Here is a 25,245-nt window from a genome sequence, read left to right on the forward strand (position 1 = left end):
ACAACTTCTTTCCATTATTTCAAATCGTGTTCCGATCTACAAGAAATATTTCTTTTAACACCAACCACATTTAATTTACGTTCTTCTAAAACAGATCCCACGTGTTTATTAATGTTGCAATGATCGATTGTAAACAAAATGGAATAATAAGATATTTAAGTAGCAAGCAATGCCAAGTCACGTCTATGAACTTACCAACTGTTGAAATGCTATCAGCACAACGAAATAATTCATGTGAATATGACTAATAGCTTATTCTCAAGTATGCTTAATGTTGTAACTCAGATCAAGCAATAAATACCTTCTTCACAGTTGGTAAGCTGTCTAATAACAGATTCCATTTCGCACTACGATAGAACCAATACTTGAAAAGGCAATTTACGTAGGGATTTGTAAGAAACAAAGCATTCACGGTGACTGAACGCACCGAAGTATTCTGGGGCAATCAGCGTTGTAATTCAACGTTTCTCAGACTGTCTGCCTCCATCATCAGTGTCACAGATCTCTGAAAGCCAGTATGCGTAGTCTTGCCACTCGTCACATCAATAACGATGACTGATGTGTCTTATAGGTCTTACATATTTATGAATGAGAGTGGCAGCCTTTTTGTAAATTTCGTTAATACACATTTCAAATACATTTGCAACATTCAAGGTATAAGATTATTTTAATTAACACCATATAATATGCTGGGGTACGTTTAATAGTTTTTTTGATTTGAGGAGGTAATTTCTTCAATAGAAAAAATTAATGTTCAGAGTGCACACCTTAATCACATACACACACACACACACAACATACAAACACGGATGCACACATAAACAAAGAGTTCTATAGTCCACGACTGTAATCTTGAGACTTGCAAGGACTGCAGGAAGTCCGTAGCTCACCCCACTTCCTGACCCCCGCAAGTCTCAAGATTACAGTCGCGAACTGTAGTTAGAGTTATGCACTATTCGTCAGAGGACTATCTAATATCTAACCATCATAACAACTACACAGATGAATAAATGAAGGAAAATAATTTAATTCAATTTGCAAGATTTTAAACATATACGCATAAGAAAAATTCCTAAATATATTCCAGACACGAGTGCATATTTTGTAAAAAGTAAGCTTAATATATTTTCTTGAAAGTGATATATTTTATCTACTGGATATTCATAATCATACAACAGGGCAGTGCCACGTTTATGAACACAAAAATGCGCCTTCATGAATCGGTGAATCGATGTTAATGAAAAGTCCACGCAACTTACAGCAACCTTGACATATCATATCCTGTTGGATGTAGCCTATCAAACTGTATGAACTCGTCCCAAATGGGGAAATTCATTTGAAATAACTTAAAGAAATCCTACTGCACATTTTAACAGATATCGAACGACGTGATTTAAAACATCACAATAAAATTCCTTTAATAGGTTGAATGAATAAACATGTACTTCAAAGCATTATAAAAAGTTAAAAGGAACTAAATTATGTGCGTAATTATAAATTATGTTATATACTAATATATTTCGTATTATAAAATACGTATTTTCAAGTAGGCATACAAATTACATTTGCAGACTGGAATAAAATGTGGAAGCTACTCAGTTCTAAAACATCGTCATATGTAAATCTCAAGGTATATATCAATATTAAAATATAAATTTATCAATGAAAATGTATCCACTTACTTTATTATCCTTCTACTTCCTCTCCGTCCCTGTTCTAGGCGGGACGAGATCCTTAGCCTCTGTCTTGATAAAGGGAAGTCTTTCTGTTTCTCCCACGTCGGTAGTAGTTTGAACTTGTTCAAAACCTGGAAATAGAAAGGGGTTCGCCGTCAGACACAGGAAAAGTAACTGATGAAGTGAAAACGAAATGCGTCTGCTGTAATATTAAAATCTACCTGTTATGTGCTGATGTAATAATGGTCACATTGTATATATTCACACATGATACCAGCGTGCCAATACGATATCGATATGTTTAAGGATGTGATTGATGATTTGGTTAGATTGTGAGACCCAGGTCACGCAACCTAAAGTTTAAAGGTAAATATTGCGTTAGCATAATAAGAAAATTTCACTTTGCCGTGCCAAGTTGCAAACGAGGGATCTTGTTAATTCAACAAGTCGGTGATTTGACTCAATATATTTGTTTTCGTTGATTTTGAGCCAATTGTTTGTGTAAAAAGCACCATATCACTTTCAGCAGTGCAGGGTTATGTTTATCAGTGAAAATAATTTTCGAACGCAGTCATTATGAATCAATTAAACACTTATATCACGTGTACAATGTCTCTAAATTCCTACGAACATGTTTAAACGAGATGAGTTTTATTATCAACAGGCTGGCAGACAATTTCAACATACGTTGTAATTATGTAGTTTAATAATATCTTTAATATGTAATTATATTCTAATATGTATAATAAACAAGACATGCAGCTTTCGGTGAAGTGAGTCTTTTAAAACACGGTATAATTGGAATCACTGTCTCACGGACAGAGTAGATACGGAGCTCTGTTTACCTACCGTGGCGTGTCCACCTCACATGAAGGAAGGCTTCCAGACTTATTTCAATTACTTTATGGCCTAAAAATTATTCTCAGTTCAGAAGAGCTCTGATGTCGTGGCGAGCCTTAATAATGATCAGTATAACAGCAAAGTAAAGCTACAAGATCTGACAAATAAATAACAGGGCACACTCTTCGTGGGGCACCTAGCAACGCGTATGATTGAATTGCTTGATTACATGCGTCAATATTGCAGTTAAGTGTTTTATTCAGGTAGTGTTTTTGATTCTAAAAAAACAATACTCTGCTTGAATTTTTCAAAAATATTTTTTTATAAACCAGTATTTTTTAAAAAGAAGTGACTAATAATTAGACAAGAGTTTTCCATTATTAAACAGAAATAAAACGACCAAGTCTATAATGGAAAAATGTAGATTTTCTGAGCTCATAAAAGGAGAATCTCAAAATGAAAGGTCAGAATCATAACAATGTTACTTATTGATGTGAAAGAAATATATGAATTTGTCCTTCGAAGTGAACAGTTGAACAATCTACTTAGTCTTTTGAAACGCTGACTGTAGAGCACTGGTAAAAAAGAAATGTCTTTCTGGCAAAGTGATTTTTTAATCATGACAACGCGGTTTCCCACAGTAAAGATATTTCTGGTTATAAAGTAGGTACCATCCACAAGACCACCCTGGTATACCAAAGTGTAAATACACACCACTTCCCGAAATTTTACACCTTTAAGGCCCACTTAATATTATCTTTTCAAATACAACTACATCTCCAAAATATCAGCACATTGCTCTGAATATTTTCATGTGGCTCAAAAATCGACACATTGCCATTGTAACTTCGAGGTGCATAAAAGAAATTCTTGACTGGGTGAGCGACTGTTAGCTTCTAATGAAGTTCTCTACTCTATATAGTCAATGTTGACTACGGAAGGGACCATCGGAAAATTATTTCTAACAAAGTTTATAGAAGGCAATAAATTTGAAGATGACCACACTCAAGAACTTGCAGTTATCACTCTTGCACAATCTGGCCCATCACAATAATTCTATGTCTGTGGATGTACGAGGTCTCTTGTAGGAGACACTGTAACACTACAAGAGACCGATATTTTGGTTGTTACAACGTTTTTGGGGCAGTACTGAATATGAGTGGTGAGTCGTGGGATTAATGAGTTGCAATAAAAACGAAATAATTGAATAATGAAAGAATAAGATTATGCGTTTAGAAAATATGCAAATTTAAGAAGAAAATTAATAAAAGAATTGGAAAATGAAAAGGAGTTTTAGAGACAATTAGCAAGAATTTAAAGGAAAGTAAATTGTACAATCACGCAATCATAAAAAATAAAATAAAATTACATTTTGTATAACTTAAAACAAAACAATTAAAATGGTACGAGCACATCCAAAGAATAACAGACAACAGATGGTCGAATGAAGTGCTCAAGTGGATGCCACCTGGTGGGAGAGGAGTTAACTGAATAAAGGAAATTCATGATGAAAATTTCATAGAAGGGACTGGAAAAAGGACAGATGAAGGATGGATAATAATTGCGATTGGGAATCAGAAGAAGTAAATGAAGTTAATAGCCCGACGCTTCGTACACGTGCATTTTACGTGCGGGAAAGACAGAAATAAGACATAAGTAACCGAAACTAGCTTATATGAATTTTGAAACGAGCACTTCTAATAGAACCAGTGTGTTTTCGTACCAATGGCAAAGTCCTCTGCTTTTGAAATATACGTCTTGTCAAGCATCATCATCACTGAGAACTCAGAGGCCTCTGTGAGCGCAAAGAAACATAAATAAAAGGAAGCAACCAACCACAATAACTAAATTTTATAATATAGACGGACAGGGAAAACGAATATGAATTGCTGAAACTATAAGAAACAGCGGAATTTAATGGATAGTAAACAAGGGGAGAAAGAAGTAATTCAAGAATTTGGATCAGAGTATGCAGTCAAAACAGGCGCAGGTTATGAAAGCCTCCGCAATTCTGTCACTGGCGTTTCGCAAGACCGAGGTTCTGTTCCTTCCTCTTTCCATCTCTGGTTATTATTAAATCCCATTGTGTGGGAGTGTTATGTCTTATTCATAGATAAAATGGTTTTTGGGGTGACCGAGGAATACCACGAACGACCTGAGTCGGCTTAGCCGATCAGTTGGCCGAGACCTCTCCAAAAAGCAGTGATAGATAACTTCTCGTTATTGTCGTTCGGTCTTTTGTGGATAGAATCCATGTATCGTATTTATTCCATAAACTTCTCACTACACATTTCAAATTATTTAGCTTACTGCCATGGAACTCACTGTGAACCCTATACATACATCCTTTAAATTCTGGCATTTAAAATTTTCAACATATCTGTCATGTGAACTTTTTGGTTGGGAGAAATCTATAAATAAATTATACACGGTCCGAAAATTTTGCTTTCAAAATAATTTTTAATTTGAATGCGTTTTCGTAGCTTTTATTCTCTTTCTTACCATGACCGCTCGAAACATAGAATGCATTTTACCGGATGATACTTAAAATCTATACTTGCCCGGAACTTTGCATGTCAATAGTTTAGAAAGATCTAACTTTGGATTTTCCCACAAGCAAAATGTATGCACACATGTGACAGAGGTAGTTTATATGGCTATTAGTATGTGTTGGCCTTTTTGTACAAATGTAAGCTTTTACATGAAAGTTGATTCTTACCAAGACAGTTTTAAATAATCTGCCTTATACTTCATGCTTTCATGCTGTGTTACTATACCGACGGAAATGAGCTGTCAACTTTCTACCACCCAATGTTCAATAAATCACACTTTGTCATACACATGTATTTTTGACTAAAATTACAAATCTTACAGTTAAATCTTTTCTGCGCCAAGAATATATATTTCTTTTCTGAGCTACTCGGTCGTTCTACTGGTACTTCTCCAAACCTAATATAAATTCCTCCACTTTCCCCTGAAGATGGAAACAGTATATTTCTCCGAAACGCTGGCATCCATCTACGAGTCTAAACGACACAAAAATCTAGAAGAATACCACCGTCACTGTAATAATGTCAGCTGATTTTTTACATGAGTGTAAAATATCCGGGATTATCTAGTGTTTTAGGACGTCATATTTTATTAGCAAAGTAAATAAGCATTTCTCATAAACGACCATAAAGCTAAGTATGTCACATACTAGACTGAAAGTGTTTCAGAATATCTGTGCCAAATACATTAAAATATACAGATAAAAGAGCTTCATAATGTGTACTGTTGACAAGATACTGGGGCGATGTAAACAATAAGCGAGAGATTCTAAAAAAAAGACTGTCACCCGTGACTTTAAATAGGTTATAATGTTAAAATGACTCTATCAGATAACCATAAAATATTAAAATTACAATTTATTGTCATGGAGTTAACAGTCGAACGAAATAAACAACCAAGGACTATAAATGTTGAATAGCCGTTGTATTCGTGATTCTACTGTCATATTCCACGTGTTAGGAATCGCCAGTGCTTTACGGATCAGAGTATTGCTCCCGTACAGAACGTACAATGAAGCAAAAGTTCCGGCGTGCAGTGGGGGACTAATGATGGCTGCAGTTCGTCAGAGAAAACCACGGGAATGCCAGGATGTTACAAGAAACAGTCTAGCAGATGGGGACGGACAGAAGCGGGCTAATGATTCTAGACTCCTCAGGAAAAGACAAATGATGGATAAGGGAGAAAAAACGAGCAGGTAGAATTGGAACAAAGGAAAACAACTAAACGTACTTTTTGTTCGAAATCACCATTCTTGTCATGGTATATCACCAATTATAACAAGTAAATCTTGGCAAAACACGTCTTAATAAGTGAACGATTCTGAACACCTTTATTTCGTTAATAGTTTTGTTTAAATTTGTATGAGAAATTAAAGTGAATTTTTGTTATTAGTCTGAGATAAAACAATCAAGTAAACGATAAAATATAATTTTATTATCATGCATTATACCTTCAAGGGTTATATGAACATAAAGGATATCTTATTCTCTAAAACAAATGTAATTGATTGAGAAGGTTTATACTCAGAATTACTGACACAAAAGAAACCAACCTACAGACTGGAGGTCTAGCTGAACCTCATAGCAGTCCTTAATTTGATGGCGAAGAGAAAAATCCGAATGTCATGCTGTCCAATCCGTTCTACTGACTCAGTTTCTTTGGATTCGGACAAATACTGCGCAATCTTGTGCTTTTTGAGTGGGCTCTAATTCTCAAACGAATTGCACACTGCTCGTGTGTCTATTTTAAAAGTTCGACAAACAGTTTTGTTCCTTATAGTGTTGGAAGCCTTTTAACTAGCATTAACACTCCGAAAAATAAAAACTTGTATTCTGCTTTAGATTATACAAACGATACACACATAAATTGAACTACTGGTTCTTCACCGAAAAATCTCTAGAAATAAATACTAAAATTATGATGTTACGTATTTATTAAACCACCCATATTTGATGACGCCCACTTAAGTTACTTAATATTATAATTAAAAATAAATTAAATCTGTGGCGTAACAGCCCTCTGAGAGCCTAAGCCGACTAGCTTGACTGCTGGCCTCACGTTCACATGCCTAAGCAGAGGTGAACGATCATCCAACCAGATACAGAGTGACGTGTGGTCAGCACGACGAACCCCCAGCCATTGCTAGTTTTCCTGACCGGAATCTTATAATAATAACGCATTATAATTAAAATTCTTGGTCAATAAATATAGCTGTATTCTAGGAGGTTTCACTGTGTAGTCTCGTAGATATTGACCAACGTTCAGAAGAGTTTACCACCTCCATCATTAGGTCACCCTAATTACTAAGGCAATAAGCTCCTCCGAAACGTCGGTCAGTATCTGCCAAACTACATACCAGTTTTCATGAACTACAGCGATCCGGATGCAGTGTCCAGAAGCCCACACTCAGTAGCTTTTAGTTTGGGGTTTCCATTACGGACCATATTACAACTGTCATTTACCAGAGAGTATGCCTATAGCATTAGATCAGCATCATTTTCTTCTGGTATTAAAAAATTTCAAATACGACCGACTGTGCAGCCGACAGAGTATAGTGCAATTTCGCCATGACTTCTTTTTTTCTTTTCTAAACTTCTGATCTCCAATTCCAACTTCTGCTGACAGTACCAAAGTAAGAAGAGAAGCGAAGGAGAGGAAAGAGAGATGGAAGCTAAGAGGAGAAGATGAAAAATTCGTGTCATCAAGTAGACGACCTCAGAAGAACTCATCCTCCCCTTAAGGTGAAGGAGATGTTCTCGTGAGGGGTGAGGAAGTATGTAGGCCTGTGTATGGAAGGAGAAAAAGATAGCCGAGGGCGATACGTACGGAAAGAGAAAAAAAGAAGGCAAATCGAGGTTGGAAAGTGGGGTGAAATAAAAAACACTGAACACTAAGCGAAACCTCTGGAACTGGAACGCACATCCCTTCTTCTTGTCTGGGGTATGTACGTCAGTGTTTTGGTCTGTCAGTGTCCTATTTCTTCTTCTTTGCATTCATTGTAAACGAGGACATCAGTAGAGTGAATTTTTTTCAATGTCGTTATGACATTTCTGTGACGTCAGTGTAAACGCAATAAGTCTGACTTACGTTTAGCAATGCTAATGGAAGAACAAGACATTTTTAATATCATCTGGCGCTGAATTAGCGGGCAATAACGGCTACAAGGAATTCATTACTTTAATATTAGGTCTACCTGTAACTTGTACCAAGTAGTGATTATGCAGAAAACCAGAAATAAATACATCTCTATCATGTTTTATTTATTTTAAATTAGTTGTATACTGTTTTCTAAAGAGAAACATTTGGTTTCCTTACAGTTCAGAAGTCTGTTTCATGTTATAAAATGCAAGAATTTTATTAAACAAATATTTTCGTCATATCTTTTATCTGTTGTTTAATTATTTTCCCTTAAAACACTTTATCCTCTGCCTGAGAACAACACCATGAAAGCGAAAACCTTGCACGGAGGTTAAGTTTTACGAATCTTGATCAGATATAAGCTCCGAAAAAGCTACTGGTACCCTTGAGGCAGGAGATTTGGTGGACCCCAGAGTCAATCTGTACAAAGAGCAGAGAATAATTCTTTCTTCTACCAGGAACTAAAACTCAGTCACTTTGCTGATTGAAAGCTCATGTTTAACATTTTACAATCATAATTCATAACGTTTCATTTACGTTATAAAAACAAAAGTAGTTTCAACAGTGATCGTGACCATTTTATGCAGCGTAGTAGACACACTGGTAGAATATCTTACCAAAAGATCTAGAAGGACACATAGATCCGGCACAGGACCAAAGAGAATTGTTGATGTGGAGGGTCGAAAATTTAGCTACTTTACAAATGTATTCTGTCAATCGATTAATCTATCAATTAATTACATACAAACATGGCCCACCCTCACAAATACTAATCATAACATAAATTCAATTCAGTTCTTTATTATTAGTGTGCTTCATCAACAGGCAAAACGCAAATTACAGATACAGCACAAGAGAAGAACTCTATAATAATTATAATAAAACAAGAAACATTATCAGAATGTTATAAAGGACGTTAACACATAAAGCCAATTTTCTACTGAATACTTCAATATAATTCAATTCATTTATTAAAGTGTTTGCCAACAGCAAGGAGCCAATGACAGGCAAACACTGATAAATAATAATAATAATATTAATATCATCGAAATACAGCGAATGTGGAAAGTGAAAGCAAAAGTAATCCCAATAATTATAGAAACAACTGAAACTGTCTCCAAGTCACTCAGAAAGTATTTGGCCAACATTCCGAGCGAACACAACATCAGGGAACTTCAGAAAACTGCCGTTTTAGGATCTTCATACATCATTCGAAAGACGCTGTCGTAAAATATATAGTCATCCCTCGCAATAAAACTATATAATATATGTAATACATATTAAAAACAAAATGTATTTCGGAAATAGCTGCTGCACTATGTACCTCAGTGGCAAGGTTTGTCTCGGGTACATTCATCCTGAACTTACGAGTAATATTGAATTTGCAAATCTATCTGACGGAAGGTGGTATTTCTTATTATGGATAACTGTGAAAACCATAATACAAATGGAGACGGGCGCGCGGCTTACTTATCTAACAAATTAGAAAAAGTATGCTTAGCGTTAACAATTTTGACGCGTTCCTTGTGTTATTGCCTTCGCATTATCAATGCACTAATTTAAACTTTTGATGCTTGTTTATAAACGGTCTGGGCAAATTAGCAGTGACCGAAATTCACCAGAATATACGCTAGACTGACAAAGTCGTCAACTAGAACGTCTAACGAAAACTCAGTACCTATGTTAAAGAAAAAACATCACCATTACAAAGAACAATCAGTAAGTGTTTTTTTAAATAAGGTAACGTCAGGAAAATGCTGTATGTAAAGTGATAATTAAAACTGACTAAATCTGAATAAAAATTGAAATTAACGGACAATATTTCATAAAAATCCTCTTCATCGAAGTACATGAAATTCCGTAGTGCCCATCTCGAGCTGTTACATGTGAACCGAGAGGACAGACAGACACAGCTATTTTAACAGGCGTTGCGCAAAGTTTCTAACACGCCTAAAACTAGGTACTGTTCCACAGAATCTTATGTTTTGACTCGGGTAGGGCTGTCGGTTGCTGTGGTAACAGAACATAATACATTTGTATGTTGTATTGGACCAATAAATGATTTTGCCCAGTCACTCATCACCGCTCGGCCTTCGTTTGGGTCTGAGGCAAACACGTTCAATAGCTCTGTCCTCTCTTATCTGCCGGCTTCTTGAATAAGCCATACAATAACAAGGTTTAGCCTCATACAGTGACTGAATCAATACACAAAGATACATAGAACCTCAAAAGAAGGAACGCGTACTAGGAGGGAGGGGATTAGGACAATCGTTTTGTGATGAAAGCTGATCTGAACAAAAAGAAAAAAGAAAAATACAATGAGAACTGTTTCAATGTTGTATCGTATAAAATAAAACGTAAAAAATTCCTTTTTCTTCGAATTAAAACTTAAACACAACAGGTAAGAAGCAGAAAAACAATACTATCCACTACAGTGTGTTATCCACTGTAGCCTAAACATGTTTATAGTGCAAACACTTATGTCTGTTAGCATCTTTTCGTGTATCTAATAATCAACGCCGAATTAGGCTATAGCGTCGTATGATAGGAAGAATAATGAATTAGACAGGATGTGGAAGGAAGCGGTTGTAGCTTAATTGAAAGTACTGCACCAGTGATTTGCCTGGAGAGACTGAAGAAAAACACAAAATGTATGTCAGGATCTACAGTGTACAGAATTTTATTAGGGTGGGGAAGGATGTAAGTTTTAAAAACCAAAGAAATTAAAGTTAAATTCAAGCACTAAAATAGTCACAGAAACGAATTTCCCGCTAATACTGTCTTTTGTCTTAAGGTTTCCCTCTGTAACAGAGTTTTGCAAACGGTTTTTACACTCGTTCTGGACGTTCAGAAGGCAGCTGAAGATCTTTTTCACAGAATGTCTCCTGGACAGAATGAACATATGGCCCAAGGTTAGCACGGGGCCAGCCGACTGGTTTTACTCGACGAACCTCAACTGACAGCTAACGATTTAAATACGATCCCTTTGCGTAACTGCGTAACTGATTTTTCTGTGGTTATTTCGGTTTGAAAACACATTTTCTGTCTAGTATTGTGTAGATTATTATTACAAATCGCTCAATGCTGTGATGTTCTGTGATTCAGCAGACGCCTTGATCTATATTATATTCTCTTCGTACCTCCGTAACGTAAAATACATGTAACTTTGGAACGCTGCAACTCAGTATGGGGCCTATTTCACAAAGTCAATTCCTAATTATTCACAATCATGTATAATTCAAACACTTCTCTGGGCGATAACATATTCAAAGATTTTAATAACATTGATAAAAAAAGTATTCAAGAGAATTCTAAAATAAGAAACAAACAAAATAGCAAAATTGTCTTCATTCTAATCTTATCATTTAAATTCTGGAATGATGAAATAGGGACGGCATGTATAAAAATTCAACACATGCATCATTTCTGTTGACAAATCACAGTATTTTATTAAAATAAATCTTTAAGCTATAAAATATAAAGTTATCGACTTGATTCAATTGATAGAGCACAATGGCGGATTTTGTGTTCGCGACAATAAAGTTTCGAGGTGCATAAAAGCAGGAAATGGTATGACCAGCGGAGGAAGTGTCAGCTTATTACGGAAGAGCATGAACCGTCGAGTGAACAAAAATTTAGATCGTCAGTTTGAACCGCTGAAATATAGTATGTTTTCGTCATTACACGTCGAAGATGTGCTGCGTTAGTTGAAATTTGGGAAATTTTTATATTTATTATTCCAATTTTATTACTTCATAAAGTAAAAAAAAAAACAATTAAAGTTTTGTAAGTTCAGATTTTAAGCAATAAAGCATATTCTATTAAGAGTACAATTTACTGTGAATAAGTTTCCGTTAAAAGTATATGAAATAAAAAATTAGATGTAATAATTTCTACTTCACTTCTTTTCAGGTAGTAAATAAATTTCAGTGTGAAATAAATTACTAGTATTAAATCGAAACGCTTTTGGCACTATGTATTTATTGCTAAAAAGAATAAACAGGTTCTGCAAAGTATAAAGTTGGGATCCGGAATACACCTAGCAAAATTGCTTTAAAACAGACGTAACGAAGTTGTATTGCCAAAGATTCTTGCGTGGCTACAGAAGAGACTTTGGGCGATGTAGTTTGTGATAGTCCCATATTCGTGTTTCGGGGGAAAAAAATACGAGTTCGTTGCACCGTCTATCAAAATTCTGTTTGATGGTTTTTCGCTTCTTCTGACCTTGACACAGCTCAGGCTGCTAAATGCCTGCTCCCAATTCCGGAGAACCGGCTTCATTCTTGGGTAATGTCTAGCGAGATCCGTGGTGAATGAAGTGACACTTGAGAAAGCTTTTCTCCTAGTTTTTCTGATTATCTTTGCTAAGCATCATTCCCCCGAGTTATGCTATAACTCTAACCAAGCATCGCCCTCGGTCCAAAGTTAGGGGCTTCATCAGTGATCAGGAACTTAAGTCATCTCGGAATAAATATATTATTTTATCCTTCCTGTTTTAGGCTATTCGTCATTATATATTAAACAGTGCAATTCAGTAAAACGAACACATTAATTAATTTTATTAATTATTTTTTGTTTAAACATACAATATATCTCTTACATTTAAGGAAAATACGTGAAAAACACGTGTTTCTAAAGACAGTTCTTAGAAAAATGTTAGGAACTTAAGCGACAGTTTATGTAAGCAGAAATTTAAGACAAAACTACAGTATTATGTAAGAAAGAACTTTATGGCTTATACAGGTCAGTCACAATAACTGAATCTAAGTGAACAAGATTGCATAGGGCGTGTTGATGGGATGGTAGAGACGACAGTTGCACGAGGAATTATCGTGCTTAAAACGGCAGTCAAGTTGTGATCATAAAATCAAGATAAATTTCGGGGGAAAAGTTTATGAGGGAGGGGGTGAAGATAGATTGCTTCCCACAGCGGAGTCTGACGTTAGAAGTGTCCAGTCTTTGGATTACACTACTGGGGTCACTTTAGTGCATCAGAGTTTAAGTAAGAAAACTACGGACAATACAAATTGTTAGAAATTTGCACTAAGCTTCTGTTTATTCTGTTCTCGCCGACAGCTGTACACTAACTGTTTGGCTTGTTACAATATTAAAAAAGTGTTGCCAGCTATGGACCTCACAGCGTACGGGAGGAAGAGCGTAAGACGTAATGGGATCACAGAAGCGTAGAACAAGCAGATATACTGCTACTGATGTGTACCATATCTGCTGCATCATTCTCAGAGTCCATCTGTCATGCGGGGCTGCTGGCTTCACAAGTCTGACACTACGACCCCTTCCCACTCTCTGTCTCATCATCACCGACTTACTATTGGCTTAACACTCTCTCTCATTCTGTACGTGGTATATTTCTCACGGAGTATAAACTGGAGTGGTCAGAAGTCAGCAGAAACGTATCACAGAATTTTTGACAATATTTCTTGTTACTCAAAGAACGAAATTCGCGTAACTGTTCATAAGTACGATTAAAAAATGTAATTTAAGACTTTAACTAATTTGAATCATAATAAGGTTTTACATATAAATATACCCACACAAATTTTCAATCGACTAACTTACAAACTTCGACATTTAATTCTGACTATGACTAGTCCAAAGAAAAATAAGGCAGGAATTTTCGGAAAGAAGTGGTTTGATAAATTTTAGTGTTCGGAAAAGTAGACTGCAAAAATCCTTCTGCTAATTATGCTTGTATATCTCTCAATGTAAACTGTATTGAATAGTCAAATTTCTTGCACTTAGAACTTAAAAATTTGTGAATTAATCCCATGAAACAAAAAAAAAACTTCACCCAAGAGACAGCCTGATGACAATGGCTACGTTATCGTAATAGAATCGATACGGAAAGTGGCATACAACTGTAACTCCCTGAAACAAGGCTGTCAAGAGAATAAGTGAGGCTTATGACCAGCCAACACGCCTGGACGGACCATTCGTTTAAGAGAGGCCAAAATTTTAATAACACCATCCATCTACACCTAAGTCTTCCAACTATTCTCTTCCTTTCAGGCTCAACTTATACCGCGTATACATTAATTAACTCGCTTATGCGAGCTACATGCCCTGCCAAATGTATCCTCTTTGACTTGAACACCTAAAAGTTATGCCTCTCTTCATAAGCAGATTTCTACATTTTCATGTCATGACCTCTCTTCTAGATCCAACTATTCTTCAACACTTTGTTCTCAAACAACTTTATTTAATTTGTATTTTTCCCTTCGGGGGAAAAAACCCACTTTCACATAAACCAGGGTGCACAAGCCGAGAAAGAAAAAGAAAACAAATAATATTAGACGGCATCCGTGTGTTTCATAACATAACATTTCTTACAATGAGGGAGAGTTGCCAGTCCCTTGCACAACAAATAAGCTGCAGAATTATCCATTGTCGGCTCTCCGCGACGGCTTATTCAGTATGAAATTAACAGATATGTGAAACTCAGCACATATGTGAATTACCTTGACTAATCACACCGTATTTAAAAATAATGAGAGTTCGATTTCTGTAGGGTAATTAATATTTTGTATTGTATTTAAAACCTTCTATAAGAAAATCGTGAAAAAATAAAAAGAGCAAAATCAGGGTAAATAACTTTATGGACCACAGCACTTCGAAATTTGACATTCTTCATTAAGCTGAATAGTTTCTTGCAGTGGTAGTTTCTGGTAAATACTGGCAACATTAACAAGACGTTTCCTGACATGAGATAAAAACACTTTACTATAAACGGTGTACGTGAGTCGCATAAAACACGTTGGCGGGTTGAAAAGAATTTATTTAAATCATATATAGTATAATACAAAAATATATGTTCCAAACGTTGAATGTTATGTTAATCCTTCCCTCCTAGATACCTGTCTGCATGAATTATGAGTATATAATATAAATTTAACAAATGTATTTGGATGGCTAGAAATCTCCGTAACAGCGTGTTGATTGTTCTAAACAACCTAACCGCTGTCACCAAATTAATTTCTGTGTATTCTGTTGTTTAAAATAATTCTAGATATCTAAATGTCTTACATTACAGCCTTTCATACGTGTCTGCTTTAGTACATCGACAAACAAATTCTTTATCAATTTCATATAAATAATACTGTGGTTTTATAAAGCAACACAAACGGAGATAAACGTTCGGCAAGCAATTTAATCGCTACTTTTCTCAAGTTTCGGTCATTATTTGTTCATTTGCTGATTTCAAACGCAAAATATCTTCATACTCATGGCATGGGCAGATAACATCGTAGGCTACATAACAACGCAGATTAAACTGCAGTGGTTAATTAGTGCCTAATTCCTCGACGCTCGATTAACATGAAAGCATTGAGAAGTAAGCGGTTTTAACGTATTTTAAAGAAATCGTCTGCCATTCATCTAGAGGGAATGAGAAATACCTTGAAACATTACATGTCTCGGTCGAGATCTGAAGCGGTTACCCCATGAACACAAGTCATGAACGTTACCGCACTGAGACAACTTTCTCGGTCACTGGATCTTACTGTGCCATATGCCGCATTCCTTTCCAATTTCCAGTCCTCAGTATCTTCCTGTCGGGCATCCAATGAAGGGCCCCACTTTTCTGTTGAAGTCGAATATAAACACGTGACTACTCACGTGTGCATTATTAGTGTTTTTGAAGGATTGAGGGGAGGATTGTACTAAATCTTCTTCCCCCTTTCTTTCAATCCTTGCTTTTTCCACATGCATTCACCTTAAATGTTATGCATCTTGATTTTGTTGATCCCTACACTGTAAAAGCCTAGTAGTCAGACGGGATTCATCAATCAGGCGGTCAGTCGAGTCATTCTGCATAATATATCAGACAAGGTGGCACCAACAGCTGTTAAGTGATGTAAAGCACAGTCATCCGTTCCACTTCCAAACGAAAAGGCGGACGATCAGTGAAGAATTCTTTGACGGATGCTGAACATCTTATCATTACTGTCGCTGTAACATTTAAAATTTATATTTCCTTCATATTTCTTCTTAACATGAAATATAAAGTCTAACTGGATAAGAAATGTATATTATATCTCTTTGATCAAAGATTAATTTCTTCAGTCTTATTTATTTACCTTTCAGTTGGTAAAACCTATCGCCAATCATACGTCAAAATATTAATTCTGATATTTACGTATTGGCCAGAGTATCGATTTGAACTACCATTCAAGCTGTGAAAATTTCTAAAATTATGTGCTCTTCAGAAGATCTTAAATTCAATAGAAACACGCGCAGTGCTTCATTATGAACATAGCGTGTTGATTATCTTGTTCTGCAGATACATTTCCCTGTCATGCGAACAGATTTTATGATAACTCTAATGATGAATGAAATATATAGTCATTGTTCTTCATTCACATCTACCTTCCAAAAGATTTGTTTCTATTAAAACGATATCAATTTATATTTTCATTTAATAATATTATAAATTTACAGCATTCCTCGTTTGACGATTAACGTGTTACCGTTTTAGAGAAAACAGGCAAATTACGGAGCTAACTGATGTTATATCTGAAGACCTAATGACAGACAACGTCTGAGTCATGATGAAAAAAGTCGATCTCAAAGGTCCAGGTCATCAGAGAGGTGTTCGACCTTGGTGTTTGAGGTTGCGTGCGTGTTCGAATATTGGTCGGAGCATTGTCGTTTCTTCACGGTGTTTTTTATATTTCACCAGTCATTACTGACTTTCGTAATATCGCGTAACAAAACTGTAATTTTAAATAAATATGCATATCTCAATCTCATTTTATACCCAAGTTTGACCTCCGTTAACTCCACAAATCTGAGTTTTTCAGAAATTTATAGCCGCTCAGTGAGTCAAGATATTTCATGCCATGTTAACAAGAACACACTGTCGTGAGGCAAATGAATCCAATCTGCACCCACACAGTTCCCTTAAAATTCTCTCTCTATCGATTATTAAATCGCCCAAAAAATGATGGAAAAATCGAATGTAGTATAAACACAGAGTCATAATAACATATAATAATATTAAAAATGCCTTAATAAAATGTCATGATAATGGTTTAATAATATATATTCATAAGTATTAACCCATAAAGTCCAGAATTCCTTCATAGTAAATGATCAACAATCAATCAATCAATCAACACTTGCTTATTGCTAGAAGTGTCCAGAAATTGGGCAATTCGAAAGCAAGGCGTAGGACTGGTGTGAGGTTCTGAAAGTCAGATGCACGGTATTTAATTTTGTTTTATGTCACGTGATTGTTCTTATTTCGGAATTACACTTTAGTCAGCAGTGAGGTTAAAAATAACTGTTTTATAAATTGTTAAATGTAACACCTAAACATGTGTCGATGGGCAATGAGCTTGTCACACACACTTTTCATTCATACCTTTCACAGTCTAATGGGATTTTTGAACTCCAAATTGTCTTACAAAACACACCAAAAACATGAAGCACACAAGAATTATTAATCGCTTTACGTATTTCTTTTAGATAAACTCTGGTCTCTAGGCTACTTGTTAAAGTCCGCATACAGATTCGTACATGAGTCAAGAAAGAAAGTACAATTGTATTCTGTACATCGAAATACAATGACTGTCTGGGTTAATTTTCAGCACCGTGTGCTGAGTATGCACCAGGTAGAAACTTGCTTGGTGGGCAGACCTAAACAAACAGGTCAAGAAACGAATAAGCCCGTGGGCAATATGTTTTTACAGACTACCTTCATAGCAGTCGCCAAATGGCGCATATGCAGGTCTGCTTCAAACAACACAGCCGTTCAAAGCTATCTAAGCATAATGTGAGGGCCTTCAGTTGTCATGGAAATAATGTTATCATGTAGCTTATAGTAACTTGTGAGCCCCTGTTTTATCTTTCAAGATACACATAATAAACACGACGGTAGTTAAACCCAAAGGTTCAACACTGCTAACAGCAAAGCCCACCAATGCACAAGATCGTGTTAATTTCATCCATTACACAGTTCACAATTTATCTCACGAAGATAAATCTAAATAACACCCACCCACCTACTTCTCGATATTTCAAAATACACTTTTACAAAGAGATTTACCCACCAAAATTCTGTATACATCTTTTCCTTCCTTCATCAGGAAATAAGATACCTACATTGTTAAGACATGGAACTGACTAATTATGAGGACAAATTAAATCTGAACCATTTTATGGTATTTGATTTGGGTGAAGTGTTAAGATTTACGTTTATTTGATTTACGAAGTGAAATGAAAAGCCTGTATTGTATAAAGTAGCATTCGTGTACGCTAATTAGAGTTGCTTTCTGTCATTACTAGTTCAATATTTAAGCTCCTAAATCTGACACTCAGCATTTGTTATTCTAAGTGAGGTTAGCCCACCTGTACACAGTTGCTTTCTGCGTTGTTGCGCAGTGTAGTTCTCTTGCATTAAACTCATGTGTCCGAGGGACGTTACTCTGGGACATTTATTTGCAACCAGAGGACACTCACGGTGCAAAAACTTAGACGACATCAATCTAAAATAACACCACCGTGAAAACCTAAAATTCTACAACACAGTACGAGTACCTTCTCTAAAAAAAGTACCCTGAAATTCCAACAAGTAGGTCACAGCTGTAGCGATGATTGTGTGTTATGGAGTGAGTAGATTCAGAGATTAAACTCCCGCTCACAGAAACTTCTGGAACAACATTAAATTAATTTCTGTAACAAAACTCGATTTAAAAGTAAAGTTTCGTGACGAAGAGGCCATAGAACACGCCAAAGACATGGTCAGATTGTTACTTTTATAAACTTCAATAGCTGTTAACCTACGTTATTTTGCAAACTCCATTAAATACACGACGTTGTCACGCAGCAAGGCAGGCGCCCAGGTAACTGCGTGTTAAATTTCCCAACTCAGACCTCACTGGTGCCATTCGCAAAAGTCAAAGATAAAATCCTGCCGACGACGCCAGAATTATTACGCTAAGCGAACGTTACCTAACTTTGTTGAAATCTGAGGTTATCATGGCGAATTTTATAAAGAAAGCCTTTCCCTTGCATGTTGCACCGTGTAATTTATAGCCCATTATCCTTTGTAAATTAGTCTTCCTGATTTTCTTGCCACGTATTTTAAATATTTTTAGTCGGTACGGTATTGTACTGTTTTATGTGTTAAGTAGAGTAAATTTAGTTTTTTCTCTAACAACGTTCAGCCCCATTATACTCGTTCCGAGTTGCACAAACTGTATAAATCATCTAATGGTGATCAATAGGAGTAATTAATTTTCCCTGATATCGGTTACGAGCCAATAGTTTGGCAGTCCAGTGGTGAATCTTCAACCTCAAAGGTTAAGAAAGCGGAACACCAAAATAAACCGGAGCAGAAATACATTTAGCTATTGTCTTTTGTTATCTACGCAACTGGCCTCAAGAAGCACATTTTCTTTTATTAAGAACATTTAATCTGTTGCTGCGTTGAAGTCTAAAATTCACTGATACAGAGAAGAGATATTTCTACAAGAAACTTAATTTACAAAGTATTTATCAGTCTGAAGATTTCCGTCTTCTGGGTTGTTGCGCTGTGTAGTCTGGTCGAGGTTAACCAACGTTTCAGAGGTCATACTGCCTCTATCATCAGGGCGATGAGTATGAAGATTTCTGTCTTCTGGGTTGTTGCGCTGTGTAGTCTGGTCGATGTTAACCAACGTTTCAGAGGTCATACTGCCTCCGTCATCAGGACGATGAATCGCCCAGAAGACGGAAATCTTCATACTCGCCGCTGTGAGAACCTCAAGTCTTACATATTTATCAGTCTATTTGCATGTTATTAAGCGAAAATATTTTGAAGGTCGTGAGTTAAAATCCGAAGATGAGACCTCTATTTAGGCCATGTGTCTTTTTTGTCAGTACCTCCGGAACCTCAGTACCTCTTGAAGTAAACCAAAGCTCCTACATTATATGTAACGAATATTGAATGTAAATAGAAGTAATCGTATCTTACTTTAAATATTACTTGATATTCAAAGGCACCACGGAAAAAACACAGGTCTCTCATTCAAGGATATCCGAACACGATTCAGTCAACTTTCCACTTTGTATGTGAATGTTTTGAACTTCGACCGATAAATATTAGAAAAACTGAACCTCTTATAATCCTCTGTGATGGAGAAGAAACGCAAAATTCTGTGTTTGAAGAGGTGAAGGGAATATATGTTACGGGAATTTCCATGGGGTTAAATTTGAACCCTGCTTTATGCTTCAAAATTCTATTTATTTTCGTTCTTGTTCATTCAGTAAACTTAATAAGCTGTTAGAAAAGACAAGGCTTGTCTAAAATTACTAACGTTTTGTTGTAGCTGTAGTCTTTCAAATAATGGAAAAGTAGGTGGCAATTTCATCATCAATGTAAGAAGGATACTCGGTTCTTAAGCCTGCTAAGACTTTGTTGTATTTTGGTTGGATGACTGAGTTCAAGAAGGCGGAAGATTACATCGAAGCCTGTATGCGGCCTAAGTAGTGGGCGTAACTTGTGGAACAACCTTCTCCTTTCTTATAATCATCTCGAAACATCGGCGTAGCTGGGTGGAGCTTATATTTATTCATTTATTTCTTATACCAAAAGATCAGTTTTGAAATGTTAACTGTGCCTTATCCAATAAAGAGCCAAGAAGAAAGACGAGCTAACTGGAAGATATAAAATAAAGTATTTTGTACTTGTATGTAAACATAGCTTTTCGATTTTACTAATTAAAATAACTGAAATATGAGAACAGTGTAAATATATTAGCAGAGAAAGATGGTCACATTATTACCTCTTGTTGAAGTTACATAAAGCAGTTCTTTCACATTTCAGTAAAAGTATGAAACACATTTGCTTATATGAATCTCAACACTGGACTCATTTTCAGTGTGGCAGTTAAATGCTTAGCATTTCGCTTTGTATTCGGTAAGATCGGAGTTCGATTCTCGGTTCGAAGGCAGAATTCCGTAATAGAAGTCCCTTTTTTGGGGGGCTCTTCCTTTCAGACTGATTTCCAATTAATTGTTCGTAGTAATCATAACACTCGACGCTACTAATTTTAGCAACTTAGAAAGCGTCGTTAAATACGCTAAAAATTATTCTTCCTAAAATGAATACCAGGTACCATATGAAACAGTCATTCTTGAGTACATTCAGCAAGTCAAAATATTCCTATTTTTATATAACACGAATGTTCATTTCTGATTCCACAAGAGCCCACCATTCGTCGTATTTCTGAATAAGATTAATCCAGTCCAACCCCCACCTCATCCTACTTATCTACGTCATCCTTCTATCTATGTCTAGGTCTTCCCGGTGGTATTTTCTCGTCAGAATTTTTAAACAAAATTTTGTATCCAATTCTCCTGTCCACGAGCTGTACATGTTCATTCCATCTAATTTTCCGTGATTCCATCATCATAATATTTAATGCCAATATAATTTAAACTGATAGGCAGCATGTTGCATTTAACATGAATTCTGAAAAGCCGTGTATCGAATTTAATATGTAAGTATTAAGTTTTCCAGATTAATCCCAAAGTGTAGTCTAGTGAATTAAATTGAATATCACACCTTACCAAGACTTCACAATTTGCAATTCCTAATCATTCTGCATTTGATGCTTTCAAACTATGGGACGTCCTTCACTTGTGAGAATGGAGGAGATGAGATGCAACGAATTGTCTCGTCAGTGCACATCGTGCCTCTTTGTAGTTAAGCTCAACCCTAACCTTGAGTTAATTTTATAACTAAGAAACTCACGATTACAGTCTGCATCGCACTGCGAACTTCATTACTAAAGGCTAACTAAAATTTAAAATTTATCAAAGTCCGCAGAGGTTCCTAACACAAGGAACATTGAACTTGCTATTCGAACCAGTACGTTCTGTCAGTTGGACGGACAGACTTTTGCCACTTTAGCTACCAGATGAGACCTCCCAGGAGGAAATTCTGTCGCCATATGTCGACCTCATGTAGGATCCAACGTTATCGGCACCACGATTAAGTTCTTTCGTCTGTTCCTATTGCAAAGATTAACAGTCTTCCATGTTTTATCTTACGTCCCATGCAATTTTCCCTTGAGTTTAGACCTATACTGACAGAGAGGAAATTCGGGTTTCCTTTTTCAGGGCGTATTCCATATGTAGATCTGCTAGCCATTTATTTCCATGCATTTAAAACAACTCTCCAATGTTAAGAACAAGAGTGGCATATGAGATATCCATGCTCCTTGTGTTGTCTTTTCAACTAACTGATCTTTTAAAAAAAACCGGTATACACCTTTACATACATATCCACACAAAATGGTGGATGCTTGTTTGTGAGAAGGTGGTGGACATTTTCAGCATTCGCTGTAAAGCTGTTCTGTACGTTTTTCCTGAAAAGAAAACAACTCCCCTCTGTTTTATTGCTGTCATCGAAGCTTAAAATTACTATTGTATTAGGCATATGTTGCAAATCGAACATACTGTATTAACATCGCTCTATAACACCTTTCTTTCTTTCTTTCTTTCTCAGATTCTTAAATACGTTTAATAAAATACCGATAGGTCATTCCGAAAGGAGTGCATGATTTTTGAGAATAACGTGAGAACTTGACGCTGTAAAGTCCGAGCTACTGATAATGTATTTTATTTATGATTTATTTAACGATGCAGTCAGTAGCTCAGAATATTGTTAAATAAGTCATACATAACCAAAGTGCCAAGGATAACAATTGAATGAAAGACAGAAAGTAAGACTCTACTAAAAGCCGGTTAAAGCAAACGTGACGTTTCTGGGAACCATCACATAGGCGGAGAAAATCATAACAGATTAATTTTACTGATTGCATGCTTCAGATATAATTGTCATTTCTCTATTTTTCCATAGCCGAGCACAAATGTGAATTTCTCTGAAACGCATTTTCACTTCATTTCATTGTAGTATAAAACAGTTGCACATACGTCGTTGACATGTTTCTGAAAATCAAAAAGTATTAAATTTGCGATATCTGGGGTCGCATAATTTGATAACTGATGTCGGGCGCATGAACATCTAAAAAATTCAAAGAATTTGGCATGCTTGATGTAAAAAATTACCTGTGATGTATTCCTGCATATTGAACCTCCTATCTTGTACTCTTAACCAGATATCATAAGGATAATTTGATAGGATGGGCAGATAGTACGCACGGGGAAATGAATCATGGATGAACAATTTTAGTGTTAGAACTTGAAGAGGAGAAACCATTTAGGAGACCTAGATTTAGATGGAAAAACCAGTCAATATCGATGTTAAACAAATAAAGTGGGAGCTTGTGGGCTGGATTCAACTGGCGTACTCTGGGTTAAAGTGGAGATAAAACTTTCGGTTCCCTAATATGAGGTAATTTCTTGACCAGCTAAGCAATTTTCAGCTTCTCAAATATGACTCAGCCCCATTGAGTTAGACAGTGAGGAGAAAATATTACTTTTAAGCTTTTAAATTCGTATTATTTTCATATAACATATCTAGAGTGCGAACAATTTGCATCATGTCCTTTTTCAGGGAGACTGAGAAAACGTTTGATTTGCATTCCTTCCTTTATCTGAAAGTGGTTTGTTTTTGCAAGAGGGAGGGACTACCACTGTGGCTGCGGTAAAGAATAAGGTGGTGGTTTACGGAAAGGGGAGCGTTTGAGATAAACGGAGCGAAAAGAATAAGTAACGAAGAATACTATAAGAAGATTAGAGTTTTGGTTGGTGCTCAAATTAAAGTAAAGTTTTCTTTTTTCCCATCTCCCCTTCAGAGTCCTGCCTTCTCTTCCATCCTTACAGCTCCCCGTTTTTAAACCTGTTCCAAGAATCTGTTCCTATGGTAGAGACTTTCAAATTATCAAGAAATTAGTTCGTCGTTCTTTTTCTTTTTACTTTAGGGTAAATAACAAAGTTTTGGATGTGAGGTGGAAGGGGAATTTTTTAAGGATTGGATATGAGGGAACGAGAACGAGATAAAGAATGGAAATATATATACAGTGCTGACAAAATATGTGTTCCGAATTGTTATAAATATTAATATTTAAAGTATTATGTACATAAGTTTATATTAGGATGAAGGGAAAGATCCTGAGTTCAATGATTTCTGAGAGCACAAGAGTGGTGACTCAATATCCATTTGCCACAGTAACAATCAATTAAATACGAATTATTGAACTTAAATCGTATCAAGCAATTGTTCATATTTACACAGATTATTACACAGAGAGTCTTATGTACGTACAGACGAACGCATTATATTATATGATTTTTGTACTGAATACTAAAATTGTCTCAGAGAAAGTCGTAGAATAGAAAATGTGTATTAGCGCATAAAAAACAAACATTCATACAACAACGCATTAAGAAGTACTTTTTATACTTTGCACTAAATGAAAGATTGTCAGGACACTAAGATCAGCGAAAAAACCGCCTATTGATTTAGGACCAAGTTAGACAAGAAAGCCCTTGGAAGCGAGCATGGAAACTCCTGTTACAATATTGCAATGACAGGCAATATCAAAATGTAAATAAAAATATTATACTAAATCTTTCGTACGTTACAAAGTATAAAGTTTATATTTAAATTCAGGTGTTATCAACTGTGCCTCGATATTAATTACAAAACCTTCGAAATGTGCTCTACTTAATTTATTCAAAAGTGCTGAATTAAGCCATATCATAACAAAACCCATACAATTCCTTCGATGATTTCCCTCAGAAATCAAACTATCTACAGCCTCTATTATAAAAAATGGGGAAGGAAAGGTCTGACTAGAAACGTTTCTAAAACTTTAAAAGCAAATTAGGAAAAATAATATGTATACTATTGAAACTTGACAGGTTTCCTCTGTTACTCACATACACTTTCATAAGTGAATGCTTCGAATGCTCCTATGAAAAGCACGTGCGTAGAAACGCATATAGGCCTTCGTGTAGAGTGTCCATTGGTTTACTATGTGTCGATAAAAGTTAATAACACCCAAACGATGCAGTCCATCAAAATCATTTCAGCTTATTTTTCTTATTTATTTAACGACGCCTTCAGTATCTC

General features: G+C 35.9%; 2 protein-coding genes across 8 annotated transcripts in view; one reads left to right on the forward strand and one right to left on the reverse strand.

The window, feature by feature from the left end:
- LOC110829914 (uncharacterized) overlaps positions 1 to 25,245 on the reverse strand; it is a 540,512-nt gene that overhangs the window by 288,955 nt on the left and 226,312 nt on the right. For all 7 annotated transcript variants that reach the window (XR_015533587.1, XR_015533586.1, XR_015533588.1 and 4 more), the window contains exon 4: positions 1,683 to 1,807. Coding sequence is in view for 1 of the 7 variants with exons in the window: in XM_087342645.1 (XP_087198771.1) it covers positions 1,683 to 1,807 (125 nt within the window). In the remaining 6 variants the exon portion in view is untranslated. The remainder of the gene's footprint in view (positions 1 to 1,682; positions 1,808 to 25,245) is intronic.
- The window catches only part of pb (homeobox proposcipedia), a 147,380-nt gene that overhangs the window by 60,135 nt on the left and 62,000 nt on the right, over positions 1 to 25,245 (forward strand). The gene's annotated exons all lie outside the window — the stretch shown is intronic.

Source organism: Zootermopsis nevadensis, unplaced genomic scaffold (genome assembly GCF_977971745.1).
Source record: "Zootermopsis nevadensis isolate Lab colony 2312 unplaced genomic scaffold, Znev_1.0 Znev_ptg000001l, whole genome shotgun sequence".
Classification (NCBI taxonomy): Eukaryota; Metazoa; Arthropoda; class Insecta; order Blattodea; family Termopsidae; genus Zootermopsis; species Zootermopsis nevadensis.